Genomic DNA, 20592 nt, shown 5'->3' with positions numbered 1-20592 from the left:
GAGGTAGTGAAGTCTTCAAAATAATGATAGAACTTCAAAATCATTGAACTTGGTAGCTGCAAACGGGGTGAAATGGTGAGGTAGCAATAAAATGTGGTCATAGGGGAGGCAGTTAACGGAGAAAGGGTAGGTTTGTACAACTTTTACGATTTTAGGGCTATATTTGGATCGATAGTATGATGTTAGGGGTATATTTGGACTGATAGGATAACGGAGGATAATATTAGACCTTTTTCAATAGTATAAGGACATATTTGACCATTTTTCCTTAAAAATATAATGAGTTCAATGCTAAAAACCTTATATGTTGAACCCATAGAGTTTTAATTCCGGATTCGCCTCTGGCCTTACATACTATTCAGGATCGGCTGACTGTTACCATGAAGTTTATTCTGATTCTGATGTTTGAGTTTCATATAACAAGACGACGAGTTAACTATAGACCAAAATTTGAGTTATGGAAGTCCAACTATTGAAAGTATAAGCTTTTAACTATTGTGTTAGTCTTTGATTTATAGTTTTTTCTTTTTAGAAGTTCCTTGGTTGGCATGAATCAAGAGTTCCAGTAATCCTACGGATCTTTCTTTTTAGGTGTGTATCTCATGTCTAAAAGCTTGAACATGTTTTAAAAAAAAAAAAAAAAAAAAAGCTTGAACATGTTAACACTCTAAAAAACGTAAGTGAACAATCCGATCACCTTTTTTATAAAGCTCTTCCTGCTTTGGATTTTGAGATATTCAAGACTGGTTTTGCTTGGAGGACTACTTTAGAAAGGAGTACAGGTTGGTAATGGAAATTGCTATATACGCTTGCTCCCGAATTTGACACTGAAGTTTATATCTAAAAAGAAAATTCAAGATATATGATATAGAAACATGAGAACTTAGAGACAGAAGCAAATATGCACATCGGAATCGGAATACAAACTCCATGCACATAGTTACACATCTCTATTCAATCCGATGGAAGTTTACTTTGCTGCGATTTCCAAGAGGTGTAAAACCAGAAAGAAGTAAAAAAGATAGAAAACCAACTTGCTGCCCTAGAACCTTCGAGCCTAGCCCGCAACTCCCTTGTAGAAGGACTCCCACTTCAATTTCACCTCCCTAACCCATATCTTAAAGGGAAGATGGTTGCTTATCTCCAGAAGGAATTCAAACCTAGGGGGATAGGTGGGAGGTGGCGGCAAGATACAATAACCAATCCAAAAGACCATTCTTTTGTCTAAGTATGCCTAACCGCCGCACCATTGTATACACATCATATATTGCAGGAATTTTCTTATTCAGACACTTCTTTTTCCCAACCACATTTCATCCCTTTTTTCCTGTTTAAAAGGGGGGTTAGGGGTGCGCATTGAATAATTTTCTATATTCTATTCACTGAACGTCTAAAAAGAAATTGGGACGTATTACCATTGTGATAACAGGTTAAGTATCAATCTCCAGATGAGGAGTATGTTCTTGTATACGCTTCATTCATCTTTGTTAGATATTTCATGTCTTTTCCTCTGTCCTACTTCTACTAGTAAAGTTAGAAGAGCTTCACAAACTTGAGATGCATCAGCCTCCATCGGGTCATCGTTTAATGATGAATATACCATCCAAGCATGGTCTAATTTCCGTTTTGGCCTAATGACCACAGACCCAGGGACTTCTGCATCACGACAAGTGACAAGCCCGTCACTCTTCTGACCATACCTGATCTGAAGAAGCTGGGCGCATGCCGCCATCACAGCACCAAGAGGCATCACCACTGGAAACGTAGCAGGCTGGGCAGTAGAAAAAGTTGGCATTTCTGCGTGCGCCACACGGGATAATGTGGCCAAGACCGCTGGAGAAATGCTGGCCTCCGTTTGGAAGGAAACAACAGGAAGCTCCTTTGGCAAATGGTATTTGCTCAAGAATTCCTTCCTCTTCTCATAAGTCAAATCTCCCAAAGCTTGCATGTCACCCTTCAAAACAGCTGTGGATATTAGAATACCCTTAAGAGTAAACAGAAAGCTCTGAAATGGAACATGGCATCTATCGGAGTTTATTTCGCTTTGTTGTGTATGAGCAGCATAAAAGAAAACAACATGCAAAGAACATCCAAGACAAGGGATAGGCATGTTTCAGGACAACTCGAACTACACCCATTTGTATGATATGTAAATTTTGATGTGAAAGAATCTGATCATCCAAACTAAAAAAGGCAATGGTGGAGTAGCATAGTACTATTGAAAAAACCGTTTGGGATTCTTCTACACCTGATGAGGGACATGTGATATATTATCTAACACACTCACATACGTGTGACCTGGTTCTAAAGTTTACACGGGGACTTGAAAGATTTTTTTATGAAGAAAGAATTTTCTTGGTGGAAGTAAGAGTTGCTTGAAAGGCTAACAAAGAGACCTGGAGTAGAGAGAGACTGCTGACTACTAGACCTGTATAGCAGATACAGAGAGTAATCTCAACGGGATAAAAGTTAACCGAGAGTAACTTAGTGACTCAGATGTGCTGAATATAGAAAAGAAACCTAGAGAAATATAATAGATAGAGAGAAGACAATCGTAAAAATGAGCTTGCCAAGTTTGATTCGGACACAATGTGAATGGATCTGAGCATCCATCCCAATATATTAAGGCAGTGAACAGAGTAGCACTGGACCATTATAATCTTATAAGTTCCAGATTCAGACCATTGATCGGAATCTTAATATCTTAAGCATGATATTAATCATGAAATTCAATATCTGAAACTTCCATAGGGCATCTCCTGGCTCATGTCCAAATTGTTCTCTAAAAACAGGGACGAGAGTCGATCTTTTCCACAACCATTACATCCAGTCACTCAATCTAAGCTTGTTGGACCACACAATGTGCTTTCCCCAACTTATTGGAGAAGGTCATGCTCTAATTGACATAATTAAGTCATAAATCCAAAAAAGAGAGAAGGCAGGTTTTTCAGTTTATAGATGATCAAAATACTAGCCGTTTCAAGCTTAACCTCCAAGAAATTTACAAGTAGCATTAGATCAGTTTTAGTCAATGCTTGGAGCAATATATACGGTTAAAAATCACTATTCATAGTCGTATCATAACCATATTCAAGCAGAAACCATCTATAACAACTAGGCCATAGTGTCTCGAAACAATGTGCCCTTTGATTAGGAACCAATAATATGCATGAAGCTACTAATCCATCATAAATAATAAGTGAGAGATCCCAGAATATGACCAAATCTTGATGACACTTCTTTAGTTTTACAAATTCAGGTTGGTTCAATTTTTAACTGTAAAATAATACTTCAAATATATCTCCTCTTTTACACCTCCCTCACCAGGATTAGTAAGGTAAAGTCCGCACAGGAACCTTGCTCTGGCTGGTATTATCTTTTCAGAAAGAAAAAGAAAACAAGAGCTCACTGATACATTCTCACCAAAATATCCTAACCGTCCTCTACATAATTTCTCTCCCAATACAGGTTTAAACAGCACTTTCCTGAAAGGAACTAAGAATATATTGAAATTCCTTCCAACTCCTCATCCATGAAAACAAATTATTTTTCCATACTCTCTCCCTCTCCCTCTCCCTCTCCCTCTCCCTCTCCCTCTCTCTCTCTCTCTCTCTCTCTCCCCCCCCCTCTCTCTCATCCACTCCTAATAACAAGAAGGGTAAAGAAAAACTGCAAGGCTATGGACGAGTCTCTAGGACACCATAAGTGACTTAATGTTTTATCACCTTTCGTAGTTTGATGACCTAACTTCAGTAGATGTCTTTAATAAATAACTACGCACCCACTAATACCTCTACTAAAGGGAAACTTTTCAACTCCAAGTTTGAACTTTTCTTGACCACAATCTTCACCTTTAATCTCTTTCTTTTTATCGCCAAGAACAAAGCCATACGCAATCCTTGTCAGAAATACGTATCATGGGAATCTTGTATTACTCTTATCTCTTATTTGTACAAGTTGACCCACAACGTGAAACAGAGAATTTCCCTAGAGCTATTGATGATTTTAAGCATGACAGAAATTTCATTTGCTTGTACTCCATTGAAGCAGAAAACAAGACAATCCCATCCCACACTAGAAAAACAATGCACATCAATAACAAATAAGCAATAACTGGTGGATATACCTTGATTACTTTACAAATGAGAATCTCCATAATCTTGCGGATGTTTACATAATCACCAAGCTGTCCTTCTCGCAGAATGTCTGAAGCAATTGGACTTCCACCATAGGGACTCTGCGCTAAAACCAGCCCTGCAACCTTATCTTTCAAATCAGACCAATACATGGACAGAGCAGCTGCTGCATCTACTCCCCCTTTACTGTGTCCAAGAAGCAAGACACGTTTACTGGAGCCCCAATAAACTTCTTCAATGTAATCTTTTATTTCTCTAGCATTCTTTTCCACAGAGGCCTGCATATTTCATGTTTGATGGTATGAGATAAAATAATAAACTGCACACATGGTTTACAAACAAGAGAGATACCTCACTATGAATTTTGGCTATATGACAAGTGAGTCCCATTTTTGAAAAGCTTGTTTTAATATTAACAAAGTAAAGCGGTCCATGATTGCTAAATAGACCTGCACAGAGAGAAGAGACGACTAGCAATTATCAGGACATATGCTACTAAAGATGATTAGCTTGATCATAACTTGAAGACCCCTTGAATGATAAGATCATTTTTCCAGCATCCCTAATAACTAATAATTAAAAAGATCACGAATATAGCATGGTCCAACAGTGGTCAAAGACACGTGCAGGGAAATGAGGGAAAATAATCCACATAATTGTACTGATGCGAGAGACTTTTGGCACAACTAATGTGCTTTCCATAAATTCTCTGAGGCTGATCTAGTTTCAAATATTAACCATTTTGGTTGTTTACTATTGCTACTGATCGGAGGAAGGGTGCTTTTACCTGGAACTAACAAGTAAACCATTGAATTTGGTAATTTATGTAGTCCATGCCTGACAAAAAATATCCGAACAAGGTCAAATTGTATTCGAGCTGACAGTCGCAGTCAATTTGTACATCAAGTGGTGTTTGTACCTAATATCGTCGAGGATTTCCACAAATCTATCAGTTTGATCTTCGACAGGAGGCATATATGAAGCACGTTGTAGCCATCCAATATCATCAGCTGACCCACGAACCGTCCTTCTCACCTTCTCTATAAGGCTAAAAATAAAATGCATAAACCATGAGGAAAGGTACTTCAATAAGAGCACGAGTTGCACCAACCAGTAGTACCACAAACATCAATTGTTTTTACAGAATCAGTAGAAAAAGAAATAGAGTGAGTTTTACGGAAAACCGGCAATTTCTATGTAGTTTCAGTTATGAATGTGCAGATGACTATACATACATGATTATGTCTAACAAGAATATGATCTAGCATTTAACATGCCAAACATGTATCCATTCAGATAATCATACCCTTGGAAAATGGAAATGCCATTTGGGCTGGCCTGCGTTGATTGAAAAACCTGTGCACAGGAACTGTCAGATAGATCCTCTGAGTTCCTTGTTGCACTACCACTTTGAGAAGACTCTCTAGATAAGGTTCTGGAGAAGCGGAGCATCAACAGATGGTTGAGATGAGTTACAAACAGCTAAATGACTTCCACTTGAAGAAACACCACTGAAGGTGGGGGATCCTCTACTTTCTGCAGAACCAAATGTAACCATCTCCTGGCCTCCTAAGCCTCTAGAGGCAGGTTCTGCTACAGTTGGAAGTAGAAAACACATCATACAACCACTAAATTGCAAATCCATAACCAGAGTTCATATCAAATTCTAGGAGAAAAGAAATTTGCTGGCGCCAGAATTCATGAGTTAATATCATGTCATTGACATTTATGACCAAATTGCATCTCAAATAGAAGGGGAAAAGAAAAAACAGAAAGAAAAGTTTAAAATCTCAATTCCCAATTTTCCAGAGCCTCAAAACCTAAAATTCAGTGGCACTAAGATGCATGGCTTCAATTCAAAGCAAATAAAATCCAAACATGCAAACAAAAGAATAGGATAGTTATTGTGTCCCTCACCTAAAGGATTAAAACTAGCTTTTGATCATGGTAGACAATAGAGATCTTACATTAAAAGAAATCAACATCTTCCATTAGCTTTTGCCACATAATTTATCATGTGAAGTCTAACCTGGAAGATATTACTTGGGTACAATTGGCAAGAAATTCAGAAGGAAATTTTTTTAATACTCTAAAACAATAAAATAGAAGACTTTAAAAGGAAGAAATTCGACTATTCATGGAGTATATAAAGTCTTAATGCATCAAAAATCATGTAGGGACCAATCTCAGCCAACCATCATTAACCAACAAATTGGGGGAATAAAAAATTTACTAAGGGATAAGAGAAGGAACACATGAAAAAGTTCATGAAGCTCACCAGAAAAATCCACGAAACAGCGAGTAAATAATGATGATGTGTCTGCAAGATAGGAAGCAGCATCATTGAGAGCCGGGACAGAAGTAAGTAGCTGAGGGATACCCCTATTTCTTCTCAAAGAACTGTCATTCGCCTGGCCGAAAAAGGAGACAACATTAGGCAAATGATAAAAGACGAAATCTTTTCAGAGGTTAGGGACCAAATGATTCAGAACAGTAGGTAGAGGATTATCAATAGACATGTACACTTTAAAAAGATGAAAAACAAGGGATATCTGATAGAAGTTGATAACTTTAGCCCTTAGTTCTTGGACAAAAAGCTGATATCTGACCAGAGACCAAATCTGCACCAAATGGTAGTGACCGTTCCATGTAAACAGAGACATGAACTTCCTGGAGCAACTTAACGGAAAAGCAGAAATGCCAAATGCAGTTATGGATGATAATGGGCCGACCTTTTACACTATATAGGCCACCTACAACCACGAGTCTTGATGTGAGTAGATATGTGGATTTGGTACTGGAGAGGAGATGTGGGCAATATAGGTATTCTTAACCACTCAATCCTGCACCACTGTTTTTTTATTTCTGGTTATAAATCTTGTTTGACGTAATTTCATGTCAACGCAAGGGTTTGGATATACAGGACTGGCCATCAGTCACACTGCATGATGATAGTTGAAGATTGTAAATTCACATGCCTAGTATCAGGAACTATTTTCGTCGCAGCCTGCAACCCCTAAGCAGTCAGCTAGTGGATCTGCATAAATTACTGGAGTGTGGAGGCTAATCCAAGACAAGGCAAAAAATAGGGAGTGTGAGTGGAACAACAAGATGTCAGTAGGTTAACAACCATTTAGAATAAAAACAATGTATCTCCTCTTTTTTTTTTGGATAAGTAACTACACAATATATTGCCTTAATATATTGGATCCTTCACCTTCAGTTCACATATTCACAACTTTTTTCTAGGCACTTGATTCTAAGTACTTCAGTTACTATAATTTTCCCAACAGGTACATCCGATTCAGCCTTAACTCACGACTTCCATGAACTTTACTTCAATTACATTCAGCACTTACACTAACCTAGGAAGTGTCATTCAGCTTCCTCTAACTCCCGGTTACCATCTCTCATCAAGCATGAAATACAAAACGCAATGCCTGAAAGCCATTCCTCACCACCAACAATCTTCTAATGCTTTCCTGATAGAAGCAAGTTAATACAAGCTTATATTAATATTGAGCAGAAACGACAGGAATGTCCTTTTACAAGGCAAAGGTTTTTCCACATAACAGATCTAAATCAAAAGTTCAAGAATTAGACATTTCATTCGACAAAATACTTCCCACTTTCTACTTTCTCCCACCTCAGTCTTAAGTTTCCATCAATTGAAGCCTCAAATTCGTACCTAACTATTTTCACTGTGCTCCGCTGCTCTGCCAAATTCCAGCACTGCATGTGATTTTAAGCCAGATTTGTGAAAACAGAAGGAGGTCAAGAGTGAGGTTCTAGCTAAGTGCCACCGAACAAAGAGAAGTGCTCCGAGTCTCAGATGCTTGGTTGGTCTGTGGGCTGTGGCTGCCTGAGAACTGGCCTTCCCACTTAATTGTCTTATATAGCCACTACTAGAGGAAGAATGTAAAGATTTATAAAGTGGACAATCCACTAAATTATGATTCAATAATTTGATAAGATCAACGGGGAATCCTGTCCATGCTTAATGCAGATAGTTTTAATATGTCACAATGTCGAAAAAAGAAAAAACTCGGACTTAAGATTAACTCGAAGAAAAATCACGAAAATTTAGTAACTCTGTCCATGAACCAGTCCTTGTAGGTGACAACTCCAACAATCCTGGTACTACAAATATAGAGGACTTTCAAGCGGATGGGCTAGTAACCAAATGATCAAATTAGTTGACAATGCAGCCAACCCCAACTAATGCATTCTTCAACTAATAGAGAGAAAAGGAAAGGAATGCCACAAGTAATATGTTATTTGAAGTTGAAAGATGTCAAATCAACACATTCCAATTTACTGCCACACAAAAAAACCAAACTCTAAATTTCAACTGAAAAGCAATCTGAATTACGGTGACCTAAATATAAGGTTAAAAGCAGAAACTACTTGAATGTACAAAGAAAGCTAGAACAACTATTAGTATTCATGGATAAGTCTTCTTAAACTATTAGTTTTCAGTGGGAAAAACACTCTTATTTGAAAACTAGGGGTGGCAAGTGGGCCGGGCCCGGTCCTAAGTGGGCTTCGCGGGCCCGGTCCTAAGTGGGCCGGTCCTATGCGGTCCGGTCCTAAACGGTCCCGGGCTTCGCGGGCTTATTGTTGGAACCGGCTCGGAATCGGGACCACGAACTAACGGTCCCGGGTTAAGTGGGCCGGTCCCGGGCCTAAACGGGCCCAACAGAAACTTTGTATTTTTAATTTTTTTTTATAGAAGTTAGAGAAAAAAAATAGTAATAAAGATATATAAACTATATTCGATTTATATACTATATATACATCTTAAAATATATATATACAATATTATATATACATAGTATACATCTTAAAATATACTATATATACATCTTAAGATATACTATATATATATAGTATAGTATAGTAGATCTTAAGATATATATACATCTTAAGATATATAAGCTATATATATATATATAGTAAGATGTATATATAGTATATCTTAAGATGTATACTATCGAATATGACTTATAAACTATGTATATATATTATAGTATATATATACATCTTAAGATATATATATATATATATATATATATATATATATATATATATATATTATATAGTTATATACACACTATACTATATATACATAGTATATTCGATATACTATACTATATATACATATATATATATATAAGCTTATATATATATACTATACTATACTATATATACATCTTAAGATATATAAGCTATATTCGATTTATATACTATATATACATCTTAAGATATATATATATATATATATACACACACACACTATACTATATATACATAGTATATAAGTCATATTCGATAGTATACATCTTAAGATATACTATATATACATCTTAAGATATATATATATATATACACACACTATACTATATATACATCTTATATATACACACACTATACTATATATACATAGTATATAAGTCATATTCGATAGTATACATCTTAAGATATATATAATATATATAGTAAGATGTATATATTATACTATAGATATATTCGATATACATATATATATATAAGCTTATATATATACTATACTATACTATAATATATATACATCTTACTATATATAAGCTATATTCGATTTATATACTATATATACATCTTAAGATATATATATATATACACACACACTATACTATATATACATCTTAAGATATATATATATACACACACACTATACTATATATACATCTTAAGATATATATATATACACACACTATACTATATATACATCTTACATATACACACACTATACTATATATACATAGTATATAAGTCATATTCGATAGTATACATCTTAAGATATATATAATATATATAGTAAGATGTATATATATTATAGTATAGTATAGTATATACTATATATACAACTTAAGATATATAAGCTATATTCGATATATTCGATATACATATATATATATAAATATATGTATACTATACTATACTATAATATATATACATCTTACTATATATAAGCTATATTCGATTTATATACTATATATACATCTTAAGATATACTATATATACATGTATATCTACTATATATATATCTAGTATATCTAGTATACTATGTATATATAGTATATCTTAAGATGTATATATAGTATAGTATAGTATATATAGTATATCTTAAGATGTATATATAGTATAGTATATATAGTATTAAGTTTATATATCTTAAGTTGTATATATATACTATACTATACTATACTATAGTATATAAGCCGTATTCGATAGTATATATATAGGCTTATATATATATGTATATCGAATATAGCTTATATATCTTATGAGATGTATATATAGTATAGACTATAGTATAGTATAAGTATATATAGTATAGACTATAGTATAGTATAAATATAAGCTTATATATATACTATACTATATTATACTATATGTATAGCTTAAGATATATAAAAAGACAAAAATATTGTAAAGAGATATTCAAATCAATGCGTTATATTTTTATTATAGCATTAAAAATCATGGCAATATCTTTATAGTTGAAAATAGGGAAAAAGTGTAATTATAAAAAGCTTGGGATTAAAACAAAGTTGGGGGGTTAAATGGCTATAAAAAAAAAAATTGAAAAAAAAAAAATTTTTTTTTTTTTTTTTAAAAAAAATAGCCGTTGGGCCCGCTAGGCCCGCTAAGGGACCGGTCCGGTCCGGTCCTAGGCCCTGGCGGGCCCAACGGTCCCGGGCCTGACGGGCCCAAACATAGGACCGGCCCACGAGACCGGACCAGGCCCGCTAAAACCGGACCAAACGGTCCTGGCCCGTTTAGCCGTTTGGCCCGCGGTCAAGCCTGGGACGCTAGACCAAAAATGAAATGGGAGAAGTTTTAGGTATGGTGAAATGCATGCTGGATGCTTAGGGAAAATGATCAACGCATATTCTATGCCTTCATGGATGGAAGACAACTTTAAAGCAAAGGTCAAAGTGTTGAAGTACAGTATAGAGCTTTGCAACTCGAATGGTATAGATTTTGTCTGTAGAGTTCATTACACTAGTAAATAATTTGTGGAGAATATCTCACACAGGGAGAGCTTCGAATGATATTGAAAACATCTAAAGCTTCTATCCGCACTGTTTTATGTAAGCAAAATCATGGCAAATTCATAAAGATCTTCCTAGCACTAAAGCTTGTTTCGATCTGTCAAGATCGACACTGAGAATCAGTAGGAACGAGCTCCACCATACCTGCAATGGTGGAATGGTGAAGCAGAGAAGGGAAGAAGAGAGAGTGAAATTGATGAAATGAAGCTTAAGCTTTCATTGATATCAGTACACAGTATATATACACACGCTGCCAGCTGACACAAAATATTACACTAACTACTAACTAACCAACATAACTAACTATAACATTCCCTAACTGATTATTAAATAATATATCTCAATTACCCCCCCCCCAAGTTGGAGGTGGTGAAAACACTGCCAACTTGCCTTAAACTACTAGAGTGCTTGATGCATGTGAGAGCTTTAGTAAGGATATCTGCGAGTTGATGATCAGTAGCAATATGATGCAAAGAGATGAGGCCCTTGTAGCTGTTTTCTCACAAAATGGCAATCAACTTCGATGTGTTTTGTACGTTATGAAATATGTTAGATAGTTATGTACATAATATGAATTAGTCCTAGTCCCACATAGAATAGGAGTATTATATGTATTGTATAAATAGGGTTCATTGTATTATAATTAAACAGAATATCAATAATAGATTTTTCTCCCGTGCATTCTCACATGGTATCAGAGCAATAGTGAGAGATTTATCGCTGTGCATAAATTCCAGCGACTCCGGGAAGAAAAACCAGTCAACCAGAAGTCTTTTTCCGGCAAACACAAGTCTGCCGCAAGTAAAAAGCCACTTTTCGTCAGTGTTGTGCAAAAACCAACACCACCACGAAATAGATCGGCCTCTGGCGACCAACCCATAAAAAAATCTCCATCAGATGACCCTCCACGCGCTGCCACGCGCCGCCGGAAGAAAATTTTCTGGCGAAGTTCCGACGTCACGCGCCGGCACATGGGCCACCTTCCGGCCATTTTTTGGCGGCGACTCTTCAAAACAGATTTTTCTCCCCTGCATTCTCACAAAATACAGGATTCTTAGCTATGTGTAGGGCTGACAAACTGTAACAAAACACTGTAATTGGATGAATTGAAGGAACTCTCAATTCAGTCAGTAGTCTACTCAACCAGACCAGTTCACCAACCACTTTCCTAAGCGACTTGTACTCTGCTTCTGTTGAGGATAATGAAACAACCTCCAGCCTTTTAGATATACAGCTGAAAGGACTACTTCCTAATAAACAATGTAACCACTCACATACCTTCTTGAGTCTGGGCAGGAAGCCCAATCAGAATCACAAAATGCTCTAACATACCAGTCTGCAGTGTTGGACATGAAAACTCCCAAAGTAGGATCACCCTTGAGATATCTCAGTAGGTGATAAGCAGCCTTCTGGTGAAGTTCCCTAGGGTCTTGCATGAATTGGCTCAAGTGTTACACTCCAAAGGCTATATTAAGTCTTGTGTTGGTAAGGAAGTTTAATTTGCCTATCAGCTTTCTGTAGGAGGTGGGATCCTCCAATGGTTTGCCCTCCTTGGCCTTTAACTTTTCATTAGGATCAAGTGGAGAACTCAAAGCACTATACTCCAAACAGTTGTACTCTTTCAATAAATCTAAAACAAACTTCTTTTGAGAGATAATCACACCATCGGGCTTGTATAGGACTTACAGACCTAAGAAGTAATGCAGGTTGCCTAAGTCCTTTATCTTAAACTTATCATGAAGGAAAGCTTTCAACTGACTTATTTCCTCCTGATCTGTACCTGTGACCAAGACATCATCTACATACACTGCCACATAAACCAATGAATCTCCTTGCTGCTTGTAAAATAATGAATAGTCATTCATAGAGTGGTTGAAACCTTTGGAGCACAATGCCTCAGTTAACTTCTCATACCACTGTCTACTGCCTACTTGCTTGCTTCACATCATATAGAGATTTATTTAACTTGCAAACTAGAGATCTATCTTTCATCATGAGACCTGGTGGAATCTGCATATATACTTCCTCATGCAAATCTCCATGGAGAAAAGTATTGTTTACATCCAATTGGAACATTGTCCAGTTATTCTTTACGGCAACTGCAATAAGTGTTATCACTGTAGTCATCTTTACTACTAGAGAGAATGTCTCTGTGAAGTCTACACCCTCATGTTGAGTATAACCTTTCACAACCACCTGGCTTTGAACCTTTCTATAGTACCATCAGACCTGTGCTTTACTTTGTAGACCCATCTACAACCTATTGCTTTCTTATCAGGAGGGAATGGTACTAGATTCCAGGTGTTGTTAGCATAGAGTGCCTCAAATTCCTGGACCATGGTTGCTTGCCAAGCAGGACTAACAACAGCTTCCTCAAAGGAAGATGGTTCACTATCATTGCAAATACTACTTACCAAAGCCTGACTGTTAGGAGCTATTGATTCAGGGGCTATGTGGTGATGATTAGAAAACAAAGTGTTAAGAGAGAATGAGTGCTTATCAGGATTGCTTGTACATAGTCTTTTAGATAGGTAAGAGTTTTGTGTTCCCTTTGTGATCTTCTTAAAGGCTCATAAGAGTGATGTACTGGAGGAGAGGGTGCAGAAGTATCAAGAGGGGAAGTTGAAAAAGGAGGTGAAGAAGGAGAAGAAGATACAGAATCAATAGAATGAGATGATCTTATATATGAAGGGTTAGATGATGAGTCATTAGTGGACACACTGGTAACACTGTCATTACTAGCAATCACAAGTTCATCAGAAGAAATAACATCAAAGAATGTAGGGAAAGACACAGTCATAGACTTAGAACAGATGTCAAATGGAAAGATAAACTCATGGAACATTTTGTCTCTGGTAATGTGAATTTTCCTTGTTGACAAATCCAGAACTTTGTAGCCTTTCACACCAAAGTGATAGCCCAAAAAGACATGTGGAACTGTTCTTGGCTCAAATTTATTTCTGTGGATCTTAGGTGTTGTAGGGAAACATAAACAACCAAAGCTTCTTAGCTGTGTATAGTCTGGTTTCTTACCATATAAGACTTCAAAGGGAGACTTGTTTTTGAGATATGTAGTAGGTAACATGTTTATAATGTGAGTGGCTGTGAGAACACATTCCCTCAATACTTCAAGGGTAGTTTAGACTGAAAAAGTAGGGCCCTGGCTGTTTCAAGAAGGTATCTGTGTTTCCTCTCCGCCACTTCATTTTGTTGTGGTGTGTAGGGACAAGTTCTTTGGTGGACAATTCCTTTTGACTGAAAGAAAACAGTGGCTTCAAGATTGTTAAATTCCAATCCATTGTCAGATCTGATGGACTTGATATTGGTTTTGAACTGGTTTTCAACTAAGGAGATGAAGGCCTTGATTGCCTGTAGTGCATTGCTTTTGCATGCCAGTAACATAGTCCAAGTAGTTCTGCTATAGTCATCTACTATAGTGATGAAGTATCTATATTTGTCATGTGTATGTTCATGATAAGATCCCCAGTCTGCATGGAGTAATTCAAAAAATTTGGAAGAAGTACTGACTCTTTAGGGAAAGGGCAGTCTGGTTTGTCTGGCCATGGGGCAGATTGTGCATATAAAAGGTTGTTTAGGAGAGAAATCAGCAGGTATAGTGGAAATACCTTTCATCTTTACAAATGGCACATGTCCGAGCCTATTGTGCCATAAGAGGTTCACATTGTTGTCCTTATAGACACAAGAATTAGAAACAGAATAGGAAATATCAACATTCAAAGATGAAGTATTAACAGTTGAAAGGGAAAGGTTCTGCATTTGATTGAGGTGACTTATTTACAAGTGAAGGTGAATGACATTGCAGATTATTCAAATAGGAACTATTTACATCACAACAGTGATCAGAAACTGCAGTGAAAGAGTTGTTTTTTCTCAAGCACTTGGAGCAAAGCAGGTACAAGCCATCTCTTACTCTACCAATCTGCAGAGGCCTCTTCACTGAAGGGGCCTGTAGAAGACAAGTATCGTCAGTAAAAGATGCCATGCCTTTAAGATGTTTGGTTAACCAATAGACTGACACAAGATTGAATTTGAAAGAGGGAACTAAAAGGACTTTGTACAGGACTATTTTTTATGTGAAAACAACATGACCAATCTCAGATATTTTGACTTTGTAGCCATTAGGCATGACTACTAGGAGAGGGTATGGTAATATCTTGATGTTAGACAGTAAAGATCTATTAAAAGTCATGTGATTGGAAGCCCATGAATCTAGTATCCATGTATCAGTTTTGGATTCAAATCATTTGTATGAAAGTTTGCCAAAATCAATGGATGAAGTACATATTATCATACCTACAAAGTTGACAGCATTGACATTAGAGGAATTTGAACTTCCTAGGGATCTCCCAGCATCTCCATTTCCCACATGAAACTGTTGAAGTAGGCTCACAAGTTGCCCATACTATTCTTCAGTCAGGCTCACATTCCTTCCATCATCTTGGGTTATGTTTTCATTTTCCTTAGTGATCAAAGCTTCATTTGAGGCTAATTGTACACTTGCAACTACTCTTTTGCCTTTATTGTATCTAGAGTTTTGGCCATGGTTTTGGCCATTTGGGAAATACCTGGGAGTGAAGTTTTGGCCAGAATTCTGACCATTCTGTGGGTAACCATGTAGCTTGTAACAACTTTCCTTACTATGCCCTGACTTCTTGCAGAAATCACATATGAGTCGAGCTCTAGGATTGCGATTGTAATTGTTATTTGCCGGGAAATTTGTCTTGAATGAACCTTGTCCTGATGCACTCACATACAGTGAGGTTGACTCAATGGACAATTGATTGGTTGGCCTAATCTCTCTTTGTTTCTCATCTTGAACTAGGAGTGAAAATGTTTGTGCTAGGCTTGGCAATGGGTTCATCATAAGTATGATGTCTCGAACTACAGTGTAAACCTCGTTCAATCCCATAAGAAATTGTATCAGTCTCCTATCTTGCTCAGCTATGTACATACTCTTCTTTGCACCACAATTACAGTCACAACTACATTGAGTCCTCTTGTTCAGAGTAGTGAGTTCCTCCCAGAGTTTCTTCAACTTAGTATAATAGGCAGTAATATCAAGAGTTCCTTGATAAAGGTCGTTGATTTCCATCTGAATTTGATACAGTCTAGCTCCATTGGTTTGTTCATAACGATCCTCCAATTCCTTCCAAAGCTCAACAGCATCATTCGCATATTCTACACTGTCTGCAATTTCCTTAGAAAGTGAATTCAGAATCCAAGACGTCACCATATTATCACATCACTCCCATTGGCGAAACTGTGGTGACAGAGGATCTGGTTGTTTGCACTCGCCACTTGTGAAACCTAATTTGTTCTTCACATACAACCCCCTCAATACACTACTCCTCCAAGACCTGTACCTTATTCCGTCAAAAGCAGTTGAAATGAGCATAGCTCTAGGATTGTCGGATGGATGAAGATACAGAGGATCACTTGGATCGATCCCTATGCTTGGCGCAGTAACAGTAGCAGTAGTTTCCACTCCAGTCGAATTCTCATGGTCGACAACAGCCATGATTGAGTGAAATTAATGAAGAAAAACAGAGGAATTTCAATTATCGCAATCGGCAATTCACTAACATGCAACCGAAAAACCCCAAAATTAGGGCAAAGATCGAAATCTAACAGAATCGAACAACAAGATGAATCAAAAAATGAAGACGCAGGGAAAGATAATGTGCGAGATTAACCTCGCTCTGATACCATGATAAAATGGACCTTGGGCCTAACTCAACCCCAAAAGCTAGCTTATGAGGTGAAGGTTGCCCAAGATCATATAAGGAGACCAAGACACCCATTACCCACCAATGTGGGACACAACTCAACACCCTTCCTCACGCCCAGGCCTGCAAACTGGAGCGTGAACAACATAAATAGGGGCCCAACATCGGTAACAATAAATTGGGATGGGTCTGGCTCTGATACCATGTCAAGATCGACACTGAGAATCAGAGAATCAGTAGGAACGAGCTCCACCATACCTGCAATGGTGGAATGGTGAAGCAGAGAAGGGAAGAAGAGAGAGTGAAATTGATGAAATGAAGCTTAAGCTTTCATTGATATCAGTACACAGTATATATACACACGCTGCCAGTTGGCACTAAAAATATTACACTAACTACTAACTAACCAACATAACTAACTATAACATTCCCTAACTGATTATTAAATAATATATCTCAATACGATCAAACTAGACGAGTAATTCAAAATGTACATCCTTGGAGACTTAAATTTCCCTATTTGTATTCAGCATAAATGAAACTGGTTCCCACCATTTAAGATGGATTTTCTATTGTTTTTATTTAATTTCATAAATTAGTAATCATAGGCAGAGGAACCTTACCACAAAGGGCTCGCTCGACTCCTGAGTTGTGTTGTTACGTCTGTCCATATCATAAACCCACTGCTAATAAAGCAAACAAATAAAATAAAAGTTATCAACAAAATTTAAGTAAAAAACATGAAAACACATCTTCAATGAACAAAATCTCTTAGGATGTGAGATTAAAAATTTGAAATACATCAAACAATACCTAAAAAACAAAAATTCGGAGTATATTAACAAAAAACATGTACCTTTAATCTGCAAAAGAGATTGAATTATGCTTAGGTAATTTTAAGATTCTGGAAAAAAATTAATTGTTTTTGCCAACAAAATAAAAATTATAAAGAGGAGGTTCGAGAATGATGGAGAAAGGGTAAATTGCTTAATTGCAAAGCAATGCCAAAGTTAACGGACACTTCATGGAGAAGAGGAAGACGACTAGAAATCACTAGAACGACGTCGTAGCAAAACTTACGTGCGAAGGATAATCGATTAAATGTGAAAGAAAATGACGGTTGACGGTTAGAATTAGCGGAATAAAGATTGGGCACCGCCCTACGTATTTGGGCTGGGGCCCATAGCAACCGTTGTTGGACTAGTCTTGAAATCAATCTATTGGATCTTGATCCAAAAAGAATTTTGAGTTTTGATATAGATTTTTTCCTAAAAGGGTAAATAAATATGTTCACACCAGTAGTGGACAAATTTAATTCCTTTTTCAATAAATGTTCTTTCATTTGCCATGTAACATTCTTTCATAGTTCCAACAATAATTAAAATTGCATGAGTTGTGAACTCATGTCTTTCTTATTTTAACTTCATATTCGGAAAGGGAAAAAAAGTGAAACATTTTTGTTCTGTCTAAAGACAGTACAAAGAAAAGGAACAACCTAAATATCTTAAATCAAAGGTAAACAGACTCATAACATGACATTTAGAGACTCCTAAGGAGAATGCCTTCAAAAGTGATTCCAGGACCAAATGCTAAAGCAAGTCCCCATTCTTCACCTTCATCTTTCTTATTCTTCAACTCTTCCCTCATATACTCCATCACATAGAAAATAGTATTGCTACTCACATTTCCAAAATCCATCAATGCCCTTCTGCTACAATCCAGTTTCTCACTTTGCAACTTCAGTGTGTTCTCCAATCTGTTAAGTATAGCCGGTCCGCCCGGATGAACAGCCCAGAACAAGTCATTGTATTTAGTTTCCTTCAAATCAGCCTTAGCCATAAGTTTCTTGCAAAATTCCTCAATGTTGTCCTGTATTTTCTCAGGCAGGTCCCTTCCTAATTTGAAGTTTATCCCTTCTTCAGTAAGTCGCCCATCGATAACATTATTTGTCCCTGGCAAGAATTGCTGAGTTGCAAAATTCAATTCCATGAAAGGAGATTCTTTTCCTACAATTGGTTCAGTTCCAATAATAACAGCAGCAGCTCCATCTCCGAAAAGTGCAGCACCAACAAGATCATATGGCCTGGCATTATTAGGTGGCCTAAAACCAAGAATTGTGGTCTCAGAAGTTGTCAATAGAACTCTGCTCCCTGGATTGTTTTCAGCTATATCTTTAGCAACTCTAAGGCCTGTGACACCACCATAGCAGCCCAAGAAATACAGCATTACGCGTCCAATGTCATTCCTCAATCCAAGCTCAGTTGCAAGGTAAAGATCACCTCCTGGTAAACGTATTTCACTTGAGGAAACATACACAATGTGTGTGATTTCCTCTGCTGATCTTCCCCATTCCTTAATGCAAGCTTGGCTTGCTTGTTTTGCCATTTCCACAACTGCTGGATTTGCAATTTCTAGCCTTTGTCTGATTGTTGGTGTGCCTTCAGTTGCTAGTTCTGGATACTTGTCCAAGATTTCCTTTGACATCACTGTATATCTGGTCTTCACAGTAGTAGTTTTACCTACATACAAATAATAAAAACAGAAAAACATGAAAAAGTTACTAAATATGTTTAAAAGAATTTAACTTATATAAACTAACAGAACAGTCAAAAAAGTTTTTTACACTATCGGATCATCAAAAAATAACTACATGTAATCGTCCAACAAAAGTTGGACTTGTCACGTGGAAAATTAGACTTTTTACGTGCTATAACATGTTAAAATACGCTGACAAGTGTAAAAACAATCTATATATTGACGATGTGTACAAGTTAAATTCATGAAAAAGGCAAAGGATTATAAGCATGAAACATTAATGGAAGTAATTTTTGCTTACAAAGGCGCTCCAACTTCTCCTTAATAGCCAAATCTTGACAGTTGGTATCGCGAATGTAGCCTTCAACCAAGCAATCCTGAGGGACAAGTTGTGCAGGGAAGGCTTTGCCCATGGCAAGAATGGTGGCTTTTCCTGGAGTAGGAAGCCGCGTCGATGGTTGGAAAAAGTACTTGGATGCACCATTAATGTTCTTGCCGTTCTGTGACATATTGGCTAAATGTGGAAGCTAAGAGTATGAGACTTAAGATTGCTGTTGTCTGATGAAATCTTAGTATGAGATTGTTTCAAAACATGTTGCATCAAATATAAATGGAGAGCTAAGTCTGTTGTTGGAGAAAGGTTGGTATAATTGTGTTAGAGAACTTCTGGCATGACAAATTATAAAACTAGTGCATGCTTTAACGGTGTTGCAGATTTTAATATATTATGATTGAGTTGTTGAGGCTTTTTTGTGTGAAAGTATAAATAAAACGAAAGCAATCTTTTCCTTTTTTTTCACTTCCTTTTTATTGATCTTATTTTTTAGTTTGTTTTGTGCGCAGGGGAGGGGGCATTTCCAATGCACCAACTAGCTGCACCATTAGTCATTGTTCAAATGTTAATTCTATAAATGTGCTGCGTTTGCCTTCTTATTTTTCATTGCTAAAATGTTGTTGTTCTCATGATATATCCGCTTGAAAATACATATTACAGATATATGATTTGCACTCCTAATATTCAGAAAAACGCTGAAAATATTTAATAAAAAATTTTTGATCTTCAAATAATTACAGTGT

The 20592-nt window shown here is 36.7% G+C and overlaps 3 protein-coding genes across 9 annotated transcripts; all 3 read right to left on the bottom strand.

Moving 5' to 3' along the window:
• Positions 1 to 866: 866 nt before the first annotated feature.
• LOC107830953 (uncharacterized) lies at positions 867 to 18080 on the bottom strand. 7 transcript variants are annotated; one of them, XM_075238786.1, is made up of 10 exons: positions 17837 to 18054; positions 17604 to 17666; positions 7502 to 7618; positions 6415 to 6547; positions 5443 to 5729; positions 5056 to 5184; positions 4924 to 4973; positions 4488 to 4585; positions 4127 to 4414; positions 867 to 1954 (listed from the first exon to the last, which is right to left on the bottom strand). In XM_075238786.1, exons 5-10 carry the CDS (start codon positions 5586 to 5588, stop codon positions 1475 to 1477), a joined length of 1191 nt encoding a protein of 396 aa, XP_075094887.1. In that variant the 5' UTR covers positions 5589 to 5729; positions 6415 to 6547; positions 7502 to 7618; positions 17604 to 17666; positions 17837 to 18054; the 3' UTR covers positions 867 to 1474. The 7 variants fall into 7 exon arrangements, with proteins under 7 accessions (XP_075094887.1, XP_016514137.2, XP_075094885.1 ...); XM_016658651.2 differs by having other exon boundaries at positions 17604 to 17663; XM_075238784.1 differs by lacking the exons at positions 7502 to 7618; positions 17837 to 18054 and adding an exon at positions 18061 to 18080 and having other exon boundaries at positions 17604 to 17663.
• Positions 14354 to 16487, bottom strand: LOC142173749 (uncharacterized). Its single transcript, XM_075239395.1, has 5 exons — positions 15678 to 16487; positions 15552 to 15626; positions 15081 to 15200; positions 14860 to 15004; positions 14354 to 14721 (listed from the first exon to the last, which is right to left on the bottom strand). Exons 1-5 carry the CDS (start codon positions 16485 to 16487, stop codon positions 14354 to 14356), a joined length of 1518 nt encoding a protein of 505 aa, XP_075095496.1.
• A 249-nt stretch (positions 18081 to 18329) lies between the features above and the next one.
• LOC107830954 (type III polyketide synthase A-like) lies at positions 18330 to 20246 on the bottom strand. The gene is made up of 2 exons (XM_016658653.2): positions 19817 to 20246; positions 18330 to 19499 (listed from the first exon to the last, which is right to left on the bottom strand). Exons 1-2 carry the CDS (start codon positions 20022 to 20024, stop codon positions 18520 to 18522), a joined length of 1188 nt encoding a protein of 395 aa, XP_016514139.1. The 5' UTR covers positions 20025 to 20246; the 3' UTR covers positions 18330 to 18519.
• Between the last annotated feature and the right edge of the window lie 346 nt (positions 20247 to 20592).

Source organism: Nicotiana tabacum, chromosome 19 (genome assembly GCF_000715075.1).
Source record: "Nicotiana tabacum cultivar K326 chromosome 19, ASM71507v2, whole genome shotgun sequence".
In the NCBI taxonomy this organism is placed as follows: domain Eukaryota; kingdom Viridiplantae; phylum Streptophyta; class Magnoliopsida; order Solanales; family Solanaceae; genus Nicotiana; species Nicotiana tabacum.
This window is presented reverse-complemented; position numbering and strand designations above follow the sequence as displayed.

Bases quoted from the DNA above. Each gene is read 5' to 3' on its own strand.
- LOC107830953 (XM_075238784.1), bottom strand. From the start codon at position 5,588: ATGCTCCGCTTCTCCAGAACCTTATCTAGAGAGTCTTCTCAAAGTGGT. The intron at 4,415-4,487 runs GTATCTCTCTTG...TGAAATATGCAG, and splicing joins TAGCCAAAATTCATAGTGAG to GCCTCTGTGGAAAAGAATGC. The intron at 1,955-4,126 runs GTATATCCACCA...GCTGTTTTGAAG, and splicing joins TCATTTGTAAAGTAATCAAG to GGTGACATGCAAGCTTTGGG.
- LOC142173749 (XM_075239395.1), bottom strand. From the start codon at position 16,487: ATGGTGACGTCTTGGATTCTGAATTCACTTTCTAAGGAAATTGCAGAC. The intron at 15,627-15,677 runs GTGAGCCTGACT...CTACTTCAACAG, and splicing joins CCCAAGATGATGGAAGGAAT to TTTCATGTGGGAAATGGAGA. The intron at 14,722-14,859 runs GTATTTCCACTA...TACTCCATGCAG, and splicing joins GCCATTTGTAAAGATGAAAG to ACTGGGGATCTTATCATGAA.
- LOC107830954 (XM_016658653.2), bottom strand. From the start codon at position 20,024: ATGTCACAGAACGGCAAGAACATTAATGGTGCATCCAAGTACTTTTTC. The intron at 19,500-19,816 runs GTAAGCAAAAAT...ATTTGTATGTAG, and splicing joins GGAGAAGTTGGAGCGCCTTT to GTAAAACTACTACTGTGAAG.